Source organism: Clinocottus analis, unplaced genomic scaffold, assembly GCF_023055335.1.
Source record: "Clinocottus analis isolate CAN_PGR_092001 unplaced genomic scaffold, fCliAna1.0.p SCAF_3, whole genome shotgun sequence".
In the NCBI taxonomy this organism is placed as follows: Eukaryota; Metazoa; Chordata; class Actinopteri; order Perciformes; family Cottidae; genus Clinocottus; species Clinocottus analis.
In genome coordinates, this window is record NW_027176042.1 from 11,896,185 (window position 1) to 11,914,372 (window position 18,188).

Here is an 18,188-nt window from a genome sequence, read left to right on the forward strand (position 1 = left end):
AAGTACCAAAGCCAGTGACTGATGTGCTTGGTCGACCACAGGAGCACAACCTGGACTGGTTCCCACGGATGCGCGCCATGTCACTAGTGAGCAGCGATGCAGAGGGGGAGCAAAATGAAATCAGGAACCTGCAGGAGAAACTTGAGTCGACCATGAGGCTGGTTTGCAACCTGTCCGGACAGCTGACTGAGCTCAAGGAACAGGTAGGTCATGTGACCGTTTGTAGTATATCAGCCATGATTTCTTTTTATTTTCTTTAGTGTTAACGGGATAGCTTTTCTGAGACTGTTTCCTTCAGCCATTGGAAGGTTATAGACAACCTGCCCACTGGTTCTACAATCACTCAGTACCACCATATTATATTGAACAATACCAAAGGACGTTATTGGGGATTGGTTGCTTACTGTTGTACAATCACCATTATGGAACTGGAGACTTGGAGAGCTTAAGCTAATATCTTCAGTATTTGCGGCTCATCTTTTTCTTGGAACGGGTGTGTTCATGCACAAGTTTAATATGCACCATACTTTGTCACGGTATACAATTCCGCAATTATGCAACAGCTTTCCTTTTGAAAAGGTTAAACACACTTCAAATAACTATTTTATTGTTTAGGAAGTCATTATTGCCTGTGAGTCTTAACGGAATAGTTTTACTTGGGAAATACATTTATGTGTTCGATGAGACAATCGGTATACCAGTCATGTGTCCGTTTGTGTTTAAATCCTGCAATGTTTTTAAACTGGCATTGTTCTTTGAACAACTTTTTTTTTGTTTCACTTGCAGATGACAGAGCAGAGGAAGCAGAAGCAACGAATTGGTCTTCTTGGTCATCCCCCTCACATGAACATCAATCCCCAGCAGCCTGCCTGAGGGCCCCGTGGGGCCAGTACCACCAGTGCCTTAGCACTTCTCTCAGTGCGCCAAATGTTATACAGGAGAATGCCAAATCATGTCCATCGCCAGTATGTATTGAGGTTGATGTCTGACTATATACTTCACCAGAAACTGCTACAATAAGTGTTTCTACAACATGCATGCTTCTGAGTGTCTTAAGGGATAGTTAACTGAGTATGTTACTGGCGGCCTGTAGAGTGGATGTCTGTGTGGGTGGAGTATGCACCAAGTGCCTCGGGAACTGAGGAGCCAGCCCGGTGGGTTTAGGAGACAAAAACACTGACTTCAGCTTTACTACCATGAATGCCTTCTGCATTCCACACTGACAGCATGCCAAAGTTCAGACATCTTTCCAAAGGGGGAATTGCTCTCAAGTGGCCTTTTATTGAGGTTTTAATCCTCACTGTTGCTCCAGCGAACTCAGGTCACATGTGTATTTGAAGGTTTGTATGAACTCTACAACACATTTTGCTTTTGTCTGACAGCAATAGGAATACTTCATGATATGCAATGTCTAAATAATAACTGGTATTTGAAATATGAAGATAAAAAAACACCTGTAAATAATCCCGGAGAGGTCATCCTACTGTCAAAGTCTCTGTATGCTGTGATACAATCTATACAGGTGTTTCTTTCACATTTGTTTTGGCAATCTCAAATGAAGGTTTTACTTGTTCCACAACACTTTACTTTAAAAAGGCTTTAAGGGGACTTTGATTTTTGTTAAGAGAAATAATACTGACCTGTAAGTAACCTTTGTATAACAAACCATATGGACCTACTGTGGAGAAGGAGCCAATCATGTGACTGCCTCCCTCTGAAGCTGGGTCCGTGTTGTGCTTAATGATAGTAGTGATAGGGAGTCACATTGGAAGCATTGTGGAAGCAAGCCTAATTGAATTTGGGAGAAACGTTAGAACTTTAGTTAAATTAGATTTATTCTGCACTGAATTATGTAATCTTCCTTTCATTCACTTAGTCCTAAAGCACTGATATGTTCTGTAGCACGCAAATAATTGTGAAGGCACTTTGAAAAAGACCCACTTGAGAATGAGGGAGGGGGAAGAACAATAGTAGCTTAGTCATTTGGAGTGCTGCTTGACCAAACTGAACTTTTCTACGAATGGATGGTTTGTGTCTGAATTGTACATTCCATTCTTGGAGTCTATTTAAATAAACAAGTGTGTCAAATAATCTGTTAATGAGTGTTATGCGATGTCAGTATAGAAGTCGAGTAAAGGCCATATGCGCGACTAAAAGGTCATGAGGATGTTTGCATTTTTTGATCCGTCTGCCTGTGTATTGGTCGGCAGCGTGAATGGTGTCACGTGGTACAGTCAGCGGAAAGAGAAGTGAGTTTGGGGATTGCCGGCAGATGAACTCTGTTATCTGTGGTCTTCTACAAATGAGGAAGTGCACTTATCTTACAACGATGTTGCATGAGGAAATATGTATGCATGTTAAGCACATACAGGTGTTGCACATTTTTGGTTTTAATTTGACCTCTTGGGATTTCTTCCTAGCACAGATGAAGCTATGTAGAATTTTTGAAACGTAAAACAACTTTATTTTCTGAAGACATAAACTGTACTTAGTTGTCAAACATCTCCCATCTCCTACTGTGACACTTTTGACAACATTATTAATCAAACATCTTGTCATTTGTCAGTTGGCTATGTATCATATACTAAAATAAAATATTGTTTGCAGCTGTCAAGCTTGTTAGACATTTTATCAGCATACATCCTAACGTTATGAAAAATGTATTGTTTCAAGATCTACAAGTGAACTAAAACAAATGTTCCATTATCCATATTTTAAAACTATATCTAATTCAGGATTGAATTAAGTCCCATTGGTGTTCAGGGGACTTTTCAATGTTGTCATTCAGTTAAAGCTGCATCACTGTGACAATTAAAGTAATGTTCTAATGACTAAATGCATTACTTAATGCATTTTTTTTCCAACAGACTTTTGGTCATTTGTTGAAAGGACATTGTTGCTGTGAAAGAAACTACTTTTCTGGAACTGAAAAATATGTTATGTCATAAAAGTTTTACATTTTGAGGTTGATGGCCCTATATATATATTAAAGGGATTACATTTAGGAATCATTTTCATTTCAATATGCACCTTTTTACTTGCAAAGGTAAATGAATGAAAATCAACATTAGAAAAAGGGTGTAGGCCTACTTGTGACCTGTGCTAGCCGGCAGCAGACAGGTGCAGCAGCAGCAGCTGTGTGCTGGATGAGCTGGATATGCCCTGCATACTCAGCAGGCTGCCGCGGCCATGAGGAGATCAACGTGACAGTCGGCATCGCCTCATGACAACAAACCCACTGCACACACTCATCCACGCACAGGTACACGTGGTTCCCCTGCAGTGACCGCAGTGTTTATACCCAAACCCACCTGCCTGCTGCAGGCAACGGCCAATAGAGCACACTGCTGAATGTGGTGTATTATCAATATGATAATATATACATATATATACATATATATATGTATATATATGTATATATATATATATATATATATATATATATATATATATATATATATATACATATATATATATATATATATATATATATATATATATATATATATACATATACATATATATATATATACATATACATATATATATATATATATGTATATATGTATATATATACATATATGTATATATGTATATATATACATATATGTATATATGCATATATATACATATATGTATATATATATACATATATGTATATATATATACATATATGTATATATATATACATATATGTATATATATATACATATATGTATATATATGTATACATATATATATGTATATATGTATATATATGTGGGTATATAGTGTATATATATGTGTGTGTGTATATATGTATATATAGTATTATATCATTATTAATATCTTCTGCAGAAATCTAAATCTAACTTTAAATCAATTACGTTTTGAGCGTAAAACTATAAAAAACAAACTTTGATGCATCACAAAGTACTCGGTTGAAAACTGATTTTAATGCCCTGGATGACATTCAAACCTTGTATAATAATCGTGCAGTATATTAACAGGATAGTGATAAACTCCTATAGTATCGTAGTTGTGTTGTTGTGTATCTTCATCGGCAGTGGGCATATACCCAGTCGAGTCTCGTGCCTGCGGCCTGTTGCCAGCTGCCAGCACGTTCCCTGTGCCGTGGCGCTCGCAGCCTTGTTTCAATACACTTCAGCGTGGTGGTACACGAGACGGGGCACGCGCCGCCCCCCGCCGTGACGTCGGCCGCCGTCAGCCCACCGAGGCTCCTTATCGGTAGAAAGTGGGCCGTCCCTCCACCGAGGATACAGCGCCGTTTAACACGTGAGCCTCATGTGACAGAGGTAGGTCAGGCGGAGCGCGGAGTCAGAGGGTTTATTTAACTCGTCGCTCGGTCCTCCCCCACTTCCCCAACGCGCCACCAACAGGGTTACTTTTTTCTGCGGCAGGACATCGCAGGGACTAACTTGAAACTATTTCCACACGCACATTATCATTTGCATCAGCGCGACTAGTTTGCGTTTTGGATATACTGCGGAGATAATACAATCGAACCCGTTTATTGTGGCTTGTCAGTGTATTTTACGACCTGTTTTTTTCCCTTCATCATTTTTCATCACGCGTAAATAAATGCGTATTTGTTTGTAACTGCATTGGAGAAGTACCTCGAACATATTGAGTAATTGGAGTGAAAATAATGGAGCGAATCCCGAGCGCGCAACCACCTCCTCTGTCCAAGCACCAGGCTGATCTAGCGGACATGCAGGGGTAAGTTATACTTTGAAAAAATGTTGTTTTTTTTTACCCATTTCATTTATATTCTGTATCTTCACCAACCCATTACCTCATACTTAACTATTATCTCTTTGTGTTTCCTTAGGATGGATTTCCCGATGTATGTTTATAAACCCAGGCGGGGATTGAAGAGAGGAGAGGAGAGCAAGGTCCGTTATTATTTTACTTGTTCACTTATAACCACGTATTTTATTTAAAAGGTGTGAACTCCAAGGAATAAATTCACCTAGCAGTAGTCCTGTAGTACCATAAATGGTTGACCTAATTTCTACTATGACATAACTCCTGGAGTCCTCCCTATCGGAGTGGCTGCCTCTGATCATAAAAAGTGTATTTGTGTTCTCTAGATTCAGCTGAATTTAACCAACAGTGTGTTTTAATCTCACAGGAAACCTACAAGCTGCCTCACCGACTCATTGAGAAGAAAAGGCGCGACCGAATAAACGAGTGCATCGCTCAGTTGAAAGATTTATTACCAGAGCACCTGAAACTCACGGTAAGTTCACGCTGTGGCTGAGAGGGAAAATTGGATTCACTGTGTTGAGAGGCATGCACCACCGAGTGGCTGTCAGCGGTATTACACCCTCTGTGCTCAGTGCGTCAGCAGTCAGTAAAGGACGGCTTACACTCACAAAGCTCACAGCTCACACACTGTTTTTTGTCATGTGCTTTTGTCAAAACTGAGGATTCTATTTTTTTAAATTTACAACAATATATAGTAAAACAAGAACTGAATATACATTGTATACTTCAGACCGCTTATTGTTTATAAAATGTATATGATCCCAAATTAAATGGAATATTTCTAACTGATTAATTTTGCCTTTTATGGACGCTGTTGCAAAGTTTGGATGATGTGAACATGAGCAGTAAAGTGTAGTTTGTGTGTGTTGTATAAAAGGTGAGGTTGTGCTGACTGTGTGTCTGTCCCACAGACTCTGGGCCATCTGGAGAAAGCTGTAGTTTTAGAGCTTACACTCAAGCACGTGAAAGCCCTGACCTCTCTTCTGGAGCAGCAGCAGCAGAAGATCCTCGCTCTGCAGAATGGCATGCAAATTGGTGAGCTGCAGATCACTTGCACACACACAAACGTGCACATTCAGCACGATGGTTTTGTTGGACTGTGTGCAAATTACCAAGTTGGAAACACAATGAATTGATTGTACAGAACCACAGGCAAATAAGTGACTTTAAGTATAGCGATACTGCAACATTTCTGATTGTGGTGTCTTGTTGTCTTTACAGATCAGCCTGTTGTCAACCAGGACAAGTCCGAGGAAATGTTTCGCTCTGGCTTCCACATTTGTGCCAAGGAGATGCTTCAGTATCTAGGCAATCATGAAACTGATGGAGATTTCACGCCATCCAACATGATCAATTACCTTCACAAGTTAGCCGCAGAGGTGCTGCAAAGTCCGGTCCGACCCCGCACTCCTCCGAGCCCGCAAATAGAAGAAATCCCTGCCTACCACCAGCACCAACCTCACAAGGAGATGCCCACCAGCTTACCCCCTAAACCCAGCGAGGGCTATGGGAGGAACTGTGTGCCCGTCATCCAGCGGGCGCACGCTCCAACGAGCAGTGAGCAGAGTGGCAGCGATACGGATACAGACAGCGGCTATGGCGGAGAGCTGGAGAAGACTGAATCTGTGGCGCAACAGGGACGTCCAGATTACTACAGCCACGAGAGCCATCTGAAGCGCGCGCTCGGCGAGAGGCAGAGCTCCAGTATCAAACAGGAGGATGACGAGCCGCGCCACAAACGCCCCCGGGTGGAGTCGTCGGAGGACGAGTTGCTCTCAGCAGTAGAATCATCAACGTCCTCGTCCTCTAGCGGTTATAGCAGTTACATGAGTGTGTCCCCCAACCGCCCAACTCCTCCACATCCCTTCTGCATGCCTTTCTACCTCATTCCACCTTCTGCTGCCGCCTACCTGCCAATGCTGGAGAAATGTTGGTACCCTGGAGCCATGCCCATGCTCTACCCTGGCATGGGAGGCTCTGCACCCACCATGCCCAGCGAACGACCACCTCCACCTCAGCTAGTGGTGTCTCCTACAGGAGGCTCTCCGCCCCCAGTTATAGCTCAGACCCCCATGGACTCCCCTGCCCTTCTTCAGGCATTAAAGCAGGTACCACCCCTCAACCAGGAAACCAAAGACTGAGCGAAAAGGGGTAAATAAGTGATCCTGTTCTGGTACCCAGGAGTAGAGACAGTAGAAGGAATGAAAACATGACTCAGCCTTTCCACAACCCATCCTCATTCCCGTTCTCTGTTCCTCAGCCTGGAGGTCAAACAGCAAACTGCAGGACCAAGAGGAGATAGAGGAGAGAGCAACATCCTTTCACACCCGGAGGATGCAAAGCTCTGGTTGAATGTTAAATGCTCAGTGGTATTACTCAGTGCAAATGTATCATATAAACTGGACCTGCCCTGCATACACACACTTGGTTGAATGTAAAGAAAGATATGTTTTAGATGCTGCTGTTAACGTGTAAACGCCAATGACTGATGCATCTTGTAGCTGCAATAGAGACACGCCGTCTTTGTACTTTAGAAAGTATTGCACCAAATGTTAGAGGTCATTTTTCACCCAAAGTTTGTTGCCTATGTCCTTTATGTCACCATTACGCTCATCACTGAGAATGCCCTTCAAACCAGACACTATGATGACTGGCTCCGTAAGATAAAAGGGTTTCCTCAAGAGTAAAGGTACACCCGATGCATGGATGAAGGACATGGGCCACCACATGACACTGAATGAGATGTCTTGTTTGTCATCGACAAACGGACAGTTTAGATGGATTTCCTGTAATTATTGTTCATAGCCTTCTTGTACATTTCTATTTTTGATACCTGTTCTCGCACTCTGTCTGTCCGGAGAGATAGAAGGTGGGCAGAGTACAGATAATTGTACGTTGTATACTCAGAAAACTGTGTACATACTGTAGCACTGTGCTGGACCTGGTCTGCATACTCAACATCTGTTTCTGCTCAAGTCAAACCTGGTGTTTGTTCTTGCTGTTGCCTTTTACTTGTGAAAAGCTGATAAATCTCAGATGTTTATTCTCAGTACCACGTATGAATACTGGAGTCAAAGGAGTGAGAAGGAAAGAAGTTGAATGTAAAAGTTTTACCAGAAGACTAGTTTTCTACAGAAAGAGGTACTTGAGATTTTATATTTTGGGACCTACGTGAAAGATGTTTGATGTACATATTTTGTCTATCAATGTTGGTATACAATATATAAGTGTATTAATAAAGTATTTTTTCCTGTGGAAAATCGCCTTGACTGTATGTATGCGAAAAAGAAGTCGAGTGTGTGTGAAAACCTCTACCAATGAAATACAATCACATCTTTTACAGGGCCACAACATTCATGTCCCCAGAAGCACTTATGTAATGGCATATCTGTTGCCTGTGGCTCCTGCTGGTTAACCGTATGTCTACTAATATAAAAAAACTAGTAAATACACGAAAACAGTTACAGTTTAGTTCCTGAGGCAATAATCAGGATCCATCTGCTTCTTGTCAACAGTGTTGAACGGACATTTTCTATGTTTTAGTTTTTTATTGGCTCTATGATTTTATGTTAAATGCTATCATCCCACAATTGCATTCCCCGCACTATAAACGCACATATTTCTGCAAATACTACGTATCGCCACAACATAGTTGTAGGATTGTGCAATCACATTTTTGCTATGTTTGTATTGACAATCAACAAAGTGTAGCTCATGCTGCAGATTTCTACATTTTTACACACATATCCAATGTCGATGTTCAACACCACAAACTCTTAAAACCTCATGTTATTTCTGTAGGAGTGTTTGTTCGATCCTACAAACTGAAGTAAAAGAACATGTCATTAGATCCTTCTAAAGTTGTAGTGAACACATTATTACAGCCAGTTTAATTATTTACCATAGTTAAATAATGCTTTTAATATTCCTTTCAGTAGTTGGGACCTAGATGCTTAGTGGTTAAGATGCATAACCACAACATCTCAGATTTGACCTTTGTTGCACGTCATACCTGTCTGCCTTCCTGATTGTTCTCTGTCTGCTTATATTTCTTCTATATTTCTTACAATTTGCCAATTTCCGTATTTTTTTAAGTCATGGAGCTCAGTACAAACACCCATACATATTAGGTTATTTTAAAAAAGTGACAAATTAATTTTCTTTTTCTCAAATAAGTGTTGGGTGAATGTATATTGATGTCTAAGTTATTCAGGAAATATATGTTGACTTAATGTTTGAAAAGAGCCTGAAATCCTGAATACACCAGGTGTTACTGAAGATGTGGCAACATCTGGATAAGAACCGACTGTGCTTTCCTTTTCAGTCCTTCTCCTCGATGGGATGTGGCTTAAACATGCAGCTCGATCATTGAGCTGTTGTTGCCTCCTGCTGGCCATTTATAATACCTCTACTCTCTTCACATACATCTGAATATTTAAGAAGAAGAAATCATTTATATGCAGAGCATGGAACCAGTGGTCACTTTGTTATAGTATTTTCTGTCCAGACACCTTGGAATATCTGACATAATAAAGACACTTGAAAATAATAACTATTTTATGTTTTGATCTAAATAAACTTAAACACAGTATGAATTGTTGTTACAGTCAGAACATGTTCATAAAACATTAAAATGTGTTTAAATTCCAGTCCACCAAACTAAAACTGAAAAATTAAAATGTACTTTGATAATATATGGTATGTGTGGTATTTAAATTCAGATATGATAATGTAAAATTACCCATATTTACCTTGACGTTGTAAATTTAAAGCCCCTTTGTGGTTGACAATGTCTACTAATGTCTGCTGTCACTCACCATGATTGTCTCAAGTTTCGACAAATACAACCTGATGCCATCAGAATAATTTGAATAATACTAAAATCTCAATACGTTGTGACTATAATATGTGTTGTTCATCAGGCTCTAACTGATTTAACACTCAATATCATTGATTCTTATGGTCCCCTGTGCACTCTTTTTTAAATTTGGCCATGCTTTGCCTTCGAGAGCAGAGGAATAACGGATGCCTGTGGACACTGGGGTGAGAGGTCAGATCTGAATTTCGACAGGCAGCGGTTCCAGCCACAATGTTTGGTTGCAAGCTAAACCCCTGCAGGGCAGGAAGGGGACCCCGGAGTGAAGGAAAACCCAGGTTAGGAGTTCTGTGCTGGAGCTCAAAAGCTGTCTGGGGAAGGAAGGATCTGGAGATGTTTGATACGTGGCCTGTGTTGGCCTGAGGTTTGCAATCTGACACGCTCTGAGGAGGGCTGAGGGAGAAGGAAAGGCTCTGTGGGACCAGAGTTGTCATGTTAGCACCAAGACTTAAACCCAAACGTTGTGCTTTCCTCTGAGGTTCAGTGTGTACCAACAATGGTTGGTCACATGTCAGACTGCGACAAGGCCTGCGAAGATGAGAGTTATTCTGAAGGTATGTTCTCCCCCCGGGTTCTCTCTTCGAACATGTTGATGTCAGCTGCCTCTTTTTCTCTCCAGCAGCTCGGTTCTCCTTGCCTGAGTGGTGAAAAGCGGAGACTGCGCAGGACCTCTGACCTGCTAGTTTATGTGTCGTTTCAACCTTTTCTGACTGGTCCAACTGGTCCAGAGGGAACTGAACGGCGAGGGTCGGGTTAGAAATAACAGTTTGTCTATGAAGTAGAGATCTGGATCGCTTTATGGGGACTCCTTCCACCAGCAGATTCACTCCCACATACGGAGGAACTTCCACTGCAGCCTATGAGGGCAATAAAGTAAGACACAAATAAATGATTTTAGTGTAACCTCTAATAATTCCCCTGGAAATGATTACCTATTGCCTGTAGGCATGATGTGTAAATATATTTCAACCTGTTTGAAGATTAGCTGGAAGCCTCCTGTGTGAGCACTCGGATCAGCCCGTCTGTCCAGAACAACCCTCAGTGTGTCCAGCTGCACAGCAGGGCAGAGGCGAGCGGTCACAGCGGTGGAGCAGGCCATAGTCGGACTAGCATTGATCTCCAGAAGCCAAGGTCTCAGATCTTTGCCCAACATGAAGTCGGCTCCGTAGAGCTCAAAGCTCGCCTTACGGGGCTCAACCAGGTCTTGGGATGTCTGCAGCGCACGGACCACTGCTTGCTGCATGCCCGTGACCACCACGGACTCCCACTCTTCCCCGCGGCCCTGCCGCTGCAGATAAGCCCTAAACTGAGAGCAGGACCACATATTGTCCTCAGGGACTCCTGGATGGCGCTGACATGATGGCTGAAAGTGCTTCTGGATGGAGTTGTTGCACAGGTGGACTGAGCTGAGGAAAATAACGGATTGAGGTTAGGCCATGAAGGTAAATGTCAAACGTGCTTTGAATGAAATGAGTACACTTGACATGTTTAATCAAACACTCCACCAATCACTTTACGTGCACAATACTGGAAAGTCAAGTGCAAGTAAATCATAATTTGTTCTCTTTTGTCTGACCCACTGTCTCACCTGTCCAGAGTTTTTGTTGAGTATGGCTGAGTGGAGAATCGCAGGTAGCACTCTCCGTAGAACCAGACAGTCAGAGGGTTCCAGTCGGTGACGAGGAACCACTGACGGAGATCAAACTTGGTGCCATGGACCAACAGAGGACGTTCTAGGTATTTCTGAACCACCCACTTACTCTCCTTAGTCAGGGCTCTGTCACTGTCCACAAGTGCCAAAATTTCCTCCAGGCGATTTTTACACATGATACCTGGGTGGTTGAGGTGACATGGAAAAGGATAAAAGACCCACAACTGGCTCAAACAAATCAAAACGACATTAAACTAAGAAGGTGTTTGGTGTTTCTGATGACTTTGTAACAAATAGGCTAACTTTCCTCAGTCATACTGAAGCTATAAGAGAAATTGTAGGCATTATCGTTTTAATTATTTTTAATTAAATGAAAAACAAAGCAGTTGTGACATCTGCATGTTACTGTTCACGCTGCAATCATAATGATAATATAACACAAACTGCTCTTTTCAATATCGTTTCAGTGTTGTGTGCAGAGAAAGTTAAAGATTGATATATAAGATGATCATGTAACTGTCATTATTATTATTTTTAAACTCTCACCTCGTCCTCTGGACTTTGCACCTGGTTTGATGATCCAGATGTTATTTAGTCCGTCGGTATCCAGCTGAGGGCAAGCCTCCTGAAGTCTGGTTAAAGTGGCCTGACAGCGCTCCACAAACACACTGCTACCCCTGATCCATGCACCGTCACTACACACAAACATTACACTCACAGATTCAGTTGATTAATGTGCAGATTCACTCAATCTTACTATCGTGCTTCATATAATTATGTAATATACAATACATATAAATGCTTTATATTCCCAGTAGAAATACCAACTAATGAATATTAAAATCTTCATTTCTGAGTGTGGTGTTCATGGACGTTATTGTCCAGTGCAACACACAAAGGAGCGGGAGGAGCTACTCACTAACGGTGAACTGTGAAACAACAAATCCACCCAGCAGTTCAGAAGAAAAGACAGCTTTATGATTACTTTAAAAAAAAAATGGAAATAGGCAGTAATGCTCTGATGCTGTAGCTCGATGTCGTCGGTATGCATACGTATGTATCCTGCATACCAATATAATACCAATATAATATTAGCATGTTAACTATATAGTATTTGTATGTATGTATAGAAACCTAACTGTCTTTATATTTAACCCCAATATGTGTTTGTAAATATGTTATTATGTAAAATCCATATGAACATATATAATCAGTTCGGAAACCTCACCTCATAACTTCTTCAGTATACATTTAGAGTGAGTTTAACTTTTTTTAATGATCTTGATTCATTTGATAAGCTGACTTAAGCTGTCTGTACTGCAGATATATTTTTGGTGTAACCAAAGAAGGATAATTCTTGCAAATTCAGGAAGCTCCCAGAAAACATACTCACTGCACAACCAGGTAGTAGTCTTGCAGAAACTCTGCCCACTGCTGTTCCTCCACTGAGGGAGGTGTTTTTACTGTGACATCAATGTCGCCATGCTCTAAAACATTGAGAAACTCTCGACACACGTGCAAAGCCGTGTCGATCATTCCTGGACCAACAAATCGATGCTCCACAGTATCCAACTCTGTAGAGAAAAACAAGCTTGGTGTCATAGAATAATGGCCAGGTCACATCTGTTTTGGTCTTTTTTTTTATTCCTCACCCTCTGCTCCATCTCTCCTCCATCTGCTTGTCTCCACCACATGCTGCAGCAGGCTGGTGCAAGCTGTCTTCCTGAAATCCTCTGCATTGTCATAGAAAACAGAATGAGAGCTCAAGAAAGAGGGAGAGAGCATGCAGCTTTGTTGATTTTGTATAACGAATAAAAGGAAGACAGCTGTGGGGACACGTCCACTTGTACTTTGTGCATTATCTTTGCATCTTTGATAGGGCAAAACTTTGGATATGTGTTATAGAGCCATGTAGCAGACCTATAAAAGCATGCTTTTCATCCTCTGCTCCAAGTCTGTAGCATCTTGGGAAGAAAGTGTCAGGATCTGCTGTATCAAACCACTGAAGGTTACGCAAGTTGACACAAAGCCCCACCTGTAAAAAAAAAAAAAACATTTATACATACTGTAGGAGATAGAGTGTACTAGCTGACCTATGGCCAACATTTAAGTTTGTATTTTTGGCAGTCAATCATTGGAAACTCTTAAGGGTTGAGACCTTAGTAGTAAACGTCCCAGAATTTGCGTAGTGGTTGGTTATTTGGTCATTCCGTAAGGAGTGACAGTCTATGTAATCCCGACGGGTCGTCCAGTGGAAATATGTTGTTTCATTTCGAACCAAGCGAGACTAGAAAAGGTTGGATAAGTTAGGTTGGCAGAGCTAGAATACACATTGTGATTAAAAAAGACAAATGCCAGAAAACACTAATAAAACATTTGATTGTTTCACTGTGCAAGATGTCAGTGTCAAGCTAGCTCACAAGATCATTATCTTACCATGAGGTCATACATGTCATCAAGGTTCACCTCTTTCTCACCTTCATGCACTCTCTCTGGAAGGAGATAAGGAAAATGTGTGTGTGTGTATGCGGGCTTATGTGTGTAGAGGGGTGGGTTGAGAGGGTGTGATCTTTGTTATAGGTTGTTGTCTGTAATGTGGCTCACAATGTATCATTCATCAGGTGTGGGGGTATCCATGTTTCCATAAATCGTGCTCCAATTACACATATATGAGCTAGCCCCTCCTGCACTTTTAACTCTGACTAAACAGAGTGTATTCTTGATCGTTTGCAAAAAAAAAGATTAATGAACTGACAACATATGATTAATTGACACTTTTTTAGTAATACTGTGTGCAGTGTCTCATAATGCACATTGAGTCTTGTCCCAGTACACTGTTCACTTATATACAGATGTTTTTTGTTTGAGCCTAATGAGATTTCAGTGAATTATTTCCTTGAACTCTACATTTTCTTTATTCATGAATGAAGGTAGCTGTTAGGAATGTGTCCTCCATTGTCTCACCAGTAACATCAGCACTGACATCACCATCATCACCATCATCCTCTTCATTGCCATGGCAATGAGCTGCTTTCTGGGCAGGATGGGGCAAACGACGTTCCACCCACCCTCTGGCCCACAGGGCAGCACGGATCACAGGGTAGGGTCCCTGCACTGAAAACACTTTCCTCATCTGTGAACGAGTGGAAAAGAGACATAAACTGTTACATTAAATGCAGAGTTCTTACAGTGACATCTGACCTATAGATATAATCACCTTCACTGCTTTTGCCACTAGCATTTTAGCCGTTTTTAGCCTGTCTAGCTTAATCGCTGGCAGGTTTGGCACACTGCGACGTAACCTCCCCTCCACTGGAAGCACTGTGGATTGTAACACTGATACAAACTGTATGGTCAAATTTCAGCATAAAGTGTGCACAACACATGCATGTATTTGAATAAGAAGATCTCTATTCACTGACCTGGCATTTGTTGCATGCTACTTTTATATAGTTCTCTTTTCTGCTGAGCAGCGTAGAGATAGATAGATAGATAGATAGATAGATAGATAGATAGATAGATAGATAGATAGATAGATAGATAGATAGATAGATAGATAGATAGATAGATAGATAGATAGATAGATAGATAGATAGATAGATAGATAGATAGATAGATCTATAAATGCATTCTTCCTATTTACATAACCTCTTCACTGCGGATGTGATGTCCTGAGGAATAAACAGAGAAAACATGACAGACGTTATATTGTGTTGCCTGTGTATCTACTAAGAAGGACGTAAATTGGGTCAAGTAGGCATATAAATCTGCACAGAGCTGACTTGGGCTGTCATAGCTTTTCATTGACATACCCATTCGCAAAAAGGCGCGCGCACACACACGGGCAGACACGCATGAGCACTATTTTAAAAACGCATGTATAGGCTAGGCAACACAGCAACAGAAGGCGTATGTTGAACGAGCGTTCACCGGCTCTCTGTATGACTTCCCCAACAGCTGTCCGGCATACAAATTGTTTTTCAAATACCTCTCAAACAAAAGCAGCCAAGATCACTTGGAGCATTAATATACAAACCTAATGTTGTCACCACCCAGTGACTCGAACACAATGCCCATAAACTCTCTCAGTCCTGCTTCTTTCACGTACAGACCGTTCCCATAACCGTGCATGCTCCCACAAACTGTTTATAGTTGCCACCAACAACCGTACCCAGGAGAAACAGGACGCCGAGCTGAGGCGATGCAAAAGTGTAGCTTACACGTGCAGCGACGTGCACGGGGAGCATTAGGCCATCCGAGACGCGCGCGACACACATGATCATGTGTGTGGACACGTCTTATGAAAACCTGATAAGCTAAATCCAACCAAGTGTTTGCCATAGTGGAGGTCGCTCAATTTTGCTTCCTTATAAATATTAGCAACAAACAGTAGAGGTTTAGGAGAAAAAAATAATCTATAAACTGCTCTGCATCTTAAATAATACGCATGCATTACAGTCATTCTGTCAAACACGTGCACGCGAGCTTTACGCCATGAAGCCTCCATGGATTATGACACATATTAAGACATATTTTGTTTAACGCTTTACCTTTACCACAAGATGGCATCCAAGGGTTTCTGTACAGATCAATAATGTCGCTGTTGTCCCTTACATTTGATGTGCTCGCAGCTCAATTTGCATTCATTACTTTACTGAAGAACATCTCGTGATTCTATTCATATAATATAACAATGATGTGATATTATCGCCTCTAACAGAATGGAATTCAGTATGATCTTACATCTTTGATATCATTATGGTATATAAAGTTGACGTATATTTAGCCACTAATGTTCCTCTTCTCTTACTAGTAATTTGTGATTGCATTACTGTGTCACTGTTATTTGTAATTGAGTATTTTTTAATTGTGGTATTCTTACTTTCTCATGTAACGCATGGGATCCAAGCTAAGTAAAGAAAATATAAATAGGACAAGATAAAGTTGTGTCAGCATTCTAATGATCCCGACAGCAGTGTAGATGCAGAGATATGTTATTTAGGAAGCGACAATAATACTGTGCAGACTGGCCATATCCGGTCATCTGGTTATATCATATATGTTAGCATCTGAAATGTGAGAAGCTGCTAATCTGGACATTGTAGAGAGTAATGTACCTCTATACACTTATAATAGTCTTAATTGTATTGTGTTGGGTAGCGGCAGTGCGCTGCAGCTCGTTGTGGCGCCGCTGCGCTCTGATTGGCTGACGCTGCTGCGATGCTCTCTGCATCTTGCTCCCACAGCCAGGACAGGAGGGAGGGGAGGTGGAAGCGCTGACGGGAAATGATCACAACACAGAGAGGGCGACATTACGATTTTCAACAATTTCCTCATCAAGAAGAGATGTTTAAACTCACCATGTCTGCGGAAACAGAAGCAGCTGCTGTTACCAACTCGTGACCGCTTCCACAAAAGGTCCTCAGACCGCGCAGAGCGGCTGGCCGGCCCCTTAGCAAGTCTCACCTGTCTTCGTGAAAACTGTGCAGGTTAACCCGAAAGCCATGAGCACACCCGTCAAGGACCCTGAGAGCATCCTGAGCTACCAGGTAAAGTGCCTTTAAATGTCTACTGCATGGAGCAATGCTTTGGCACAGACCAGCCTGCACACAAGCTCCAACAAATGTAGCTCTCAGTTTGTAATTATTCAATGGAAATTCATAATTTGTCATACATCAGGTGCTACCTAATGACATAAATGATCCCATTCGTTTTCTTTGTATTTCCCCATGCCTGTCCTCGAACGCGGCAGTGTTTTAAATTGACCCGCTTTTTGCACATTATTCGTATAAGCGGACTCACGTCCTCCCTAGATACTAAGTTGTATTGGGTTTCTTACCCTGCAGAATGACGCTGTGTGCGGAGGATGTTGTTGATACTGATATTTTGGGACGCTAACACGTGCAGTAATTCCGGTGAGCGTATGACATTGCGATGAACTGAGTTATTTCTGACTGTTCCTGAAGCACACGATAATGCGTTCCAACCACGACGATCGCAGCAGATTATTGATTAGATACCGATGCATTGTAAACGCCTTAAAATGTCAACTGCCCGTCCTGAAGTCGCTTGTTTAAGAGGAATATCAGGAAAGGGACCGCTTGCTGGGTTGTCAGATGGCTATTTGCTTAAACGGCGTGCTATTTTCTGAGTTACCCTCAAATGACCTTGACGCCATCCTCACACCGTGTGCCACACAGTAATCAGCTTCTACTTTCATATAAACGTGCTTTATTAGCCAATCCTGGCTGCAGGGGGAGGAAAGCTTGCTGGCAGGTGAGCTTAGAAGGTACACATGGCATCATTCTTAGTGTCTTGTTGATGTGTGTGATCCATTATCACATCCCGGGTCGGCTGATGAGTTGGAGGGAAAAGAGAAAGCTGTAGACAAATAGATCAGTACACCTCTCAGTTCAAGCTGACATGCAGAACTGTGTGTGACTTGATTTTAACATGCATGCAGTGTCATGCCATCATGGAGCTTTATGATAGCATCCGGTCTGAGGGCAGGAGACAGATGGAGAGACAGACAGAGGTGAGCTGGGAAGTCTCTTATATGATTAGACATCTGTCAGACAGGGAGGGGGACTTGCTTGGGAAGCTCACTATTCAAACATTAGGGTTATGCCTGTTAACTGTCACAACAGGAAACTTGTATGTTTGTCTCTCCACTATTTCTGTGACAGTCTGGTCAGTCAGCAAGGACTGGGATCTTTTGAAATGTTTGCCAATGTGCTGTCTAGATGTTCCACGTAGTTAATCTAACAGCAATATCCAACAGCAATATAAATATGCCTATGAGTAAAAGTTATGTGTTAAAAAATCCACAGTGCCAATGCAGAAAGGCACTTATCATTTAAGTGTTGATTAGTAAGCAGCACTTTGCAGCCT

The 18,188-nt window shown here is 41.6% G+C and overlaps 4 protein-coding genes across 8 annotated transcripts in view; 3 read left to right on the forward strand and 1 right to left on the reverse strand.

Moving 5' to 3' along the window:
- The window catches only part of LOC137795955 (inositol 1,4,5-trisphosphate-gated calcium channel ITPR1), a 66,565-nt gene extending 63,964 nt beyond the window's left edge, over positions 1-2,601 (forward strand). For all 4 annotated transcript variants that reach the window (XM_068593556.1, XM_068593558.1, XM_068593557.1 and 1 more), the window contains 2 exons: positions 42-203; positions 787-2,601. In XM_068593556.1, coding sequence (XP_068449657.1) covers positions 42-203; positions 787-873 — 249 coding nt within the window. In that variant the 3' untranslated portion in view covers positions 874-2,601. The remainder of the gene's footprint in view (positions 1-41; positions 204-786) is intronic.
- Positions 2,602-4,298: 1,697 nt separating this feature from the next.
- LOC137796887 (class E basic helix-loop-helix protein 40-like) lies at positions 4,299-8,012 on the forward strand. Its single transcript, XM_068595113.1, has 5 exons — positions 4,299-4,719; positions 4,832-4,895; positions 5,135-5,242; positions 5,682-5,805; positions 5,992-8,012. Exons 1-5 carry the CDS (start codon positions 4,649-4,651, stop codon positions 6,909-6,911), a joined length of 1,287 nt encoding a protein of 428 aa, XP_068451214.1. The 5' UTR covers positions 4,299-4,648; the 3' UTR covers positions 6,912-8,012.
- A 320-nt stretch (positions 8,013-8,332) lies between these two features.
- Positions 8,333-15,759, reverse strand: ttll3 (tubulin tyrosine ligase-like family, member 3). Its single transcript, XM_068594162.1, has 13 exons — positions 15,334-15,759; positions 14,720-14,968; positions 14,515-14,633; positions 14,262-14,430; positions 13,734-13,789; positions 13,456-13,584; positions 13,218-13,332; positions 12,950-13,030; positions 12,691-12,871; positions 11,844-11,992; positions 11,235-11,478; positions 10,617-11,052; positions 8,333-10,503 (listed from the first exon to the last, which is right to left on the reverse strand). The coding sequence occupies exons 2-13, from the start codon at positions 14,733-14,735 to the stop codon at positions 9,718-9,720; spliced, it is 2,481 nt and encodes an 826-aa protein (XP_068450263.1). The 5' UTR covers positions 14,736-14,968; positions 15,334-15,759; the 3' UTR covers positions 8,333-9,717.
- A 743-nt stretch (positions 15,760-16,502) lies between these two features.
- The window catches only part of slc4a8 (solute carrier family 4 member 8), a 28,192-nt gene continuing 26,506 nt past the window's right edge, over positions 16,503-18,188 (forward strand). The window contains exon 1 of one of the 2 annotated variants that reach the window (XM_068594160.1): positions 16,503-16,846. In XM_068594160.1, coding sequence (XP_068450261.1) covers positions 16,802-16,846 — 45 coding nt within the window. In that variant the 5' untranslated portion in view covers positions 16,503-16,801. The remainder of the gene's footprint in view (positions 16,847-18,188) is intronic. The other variant, XM_068594161.1, reaches the window with a different exon arrangement.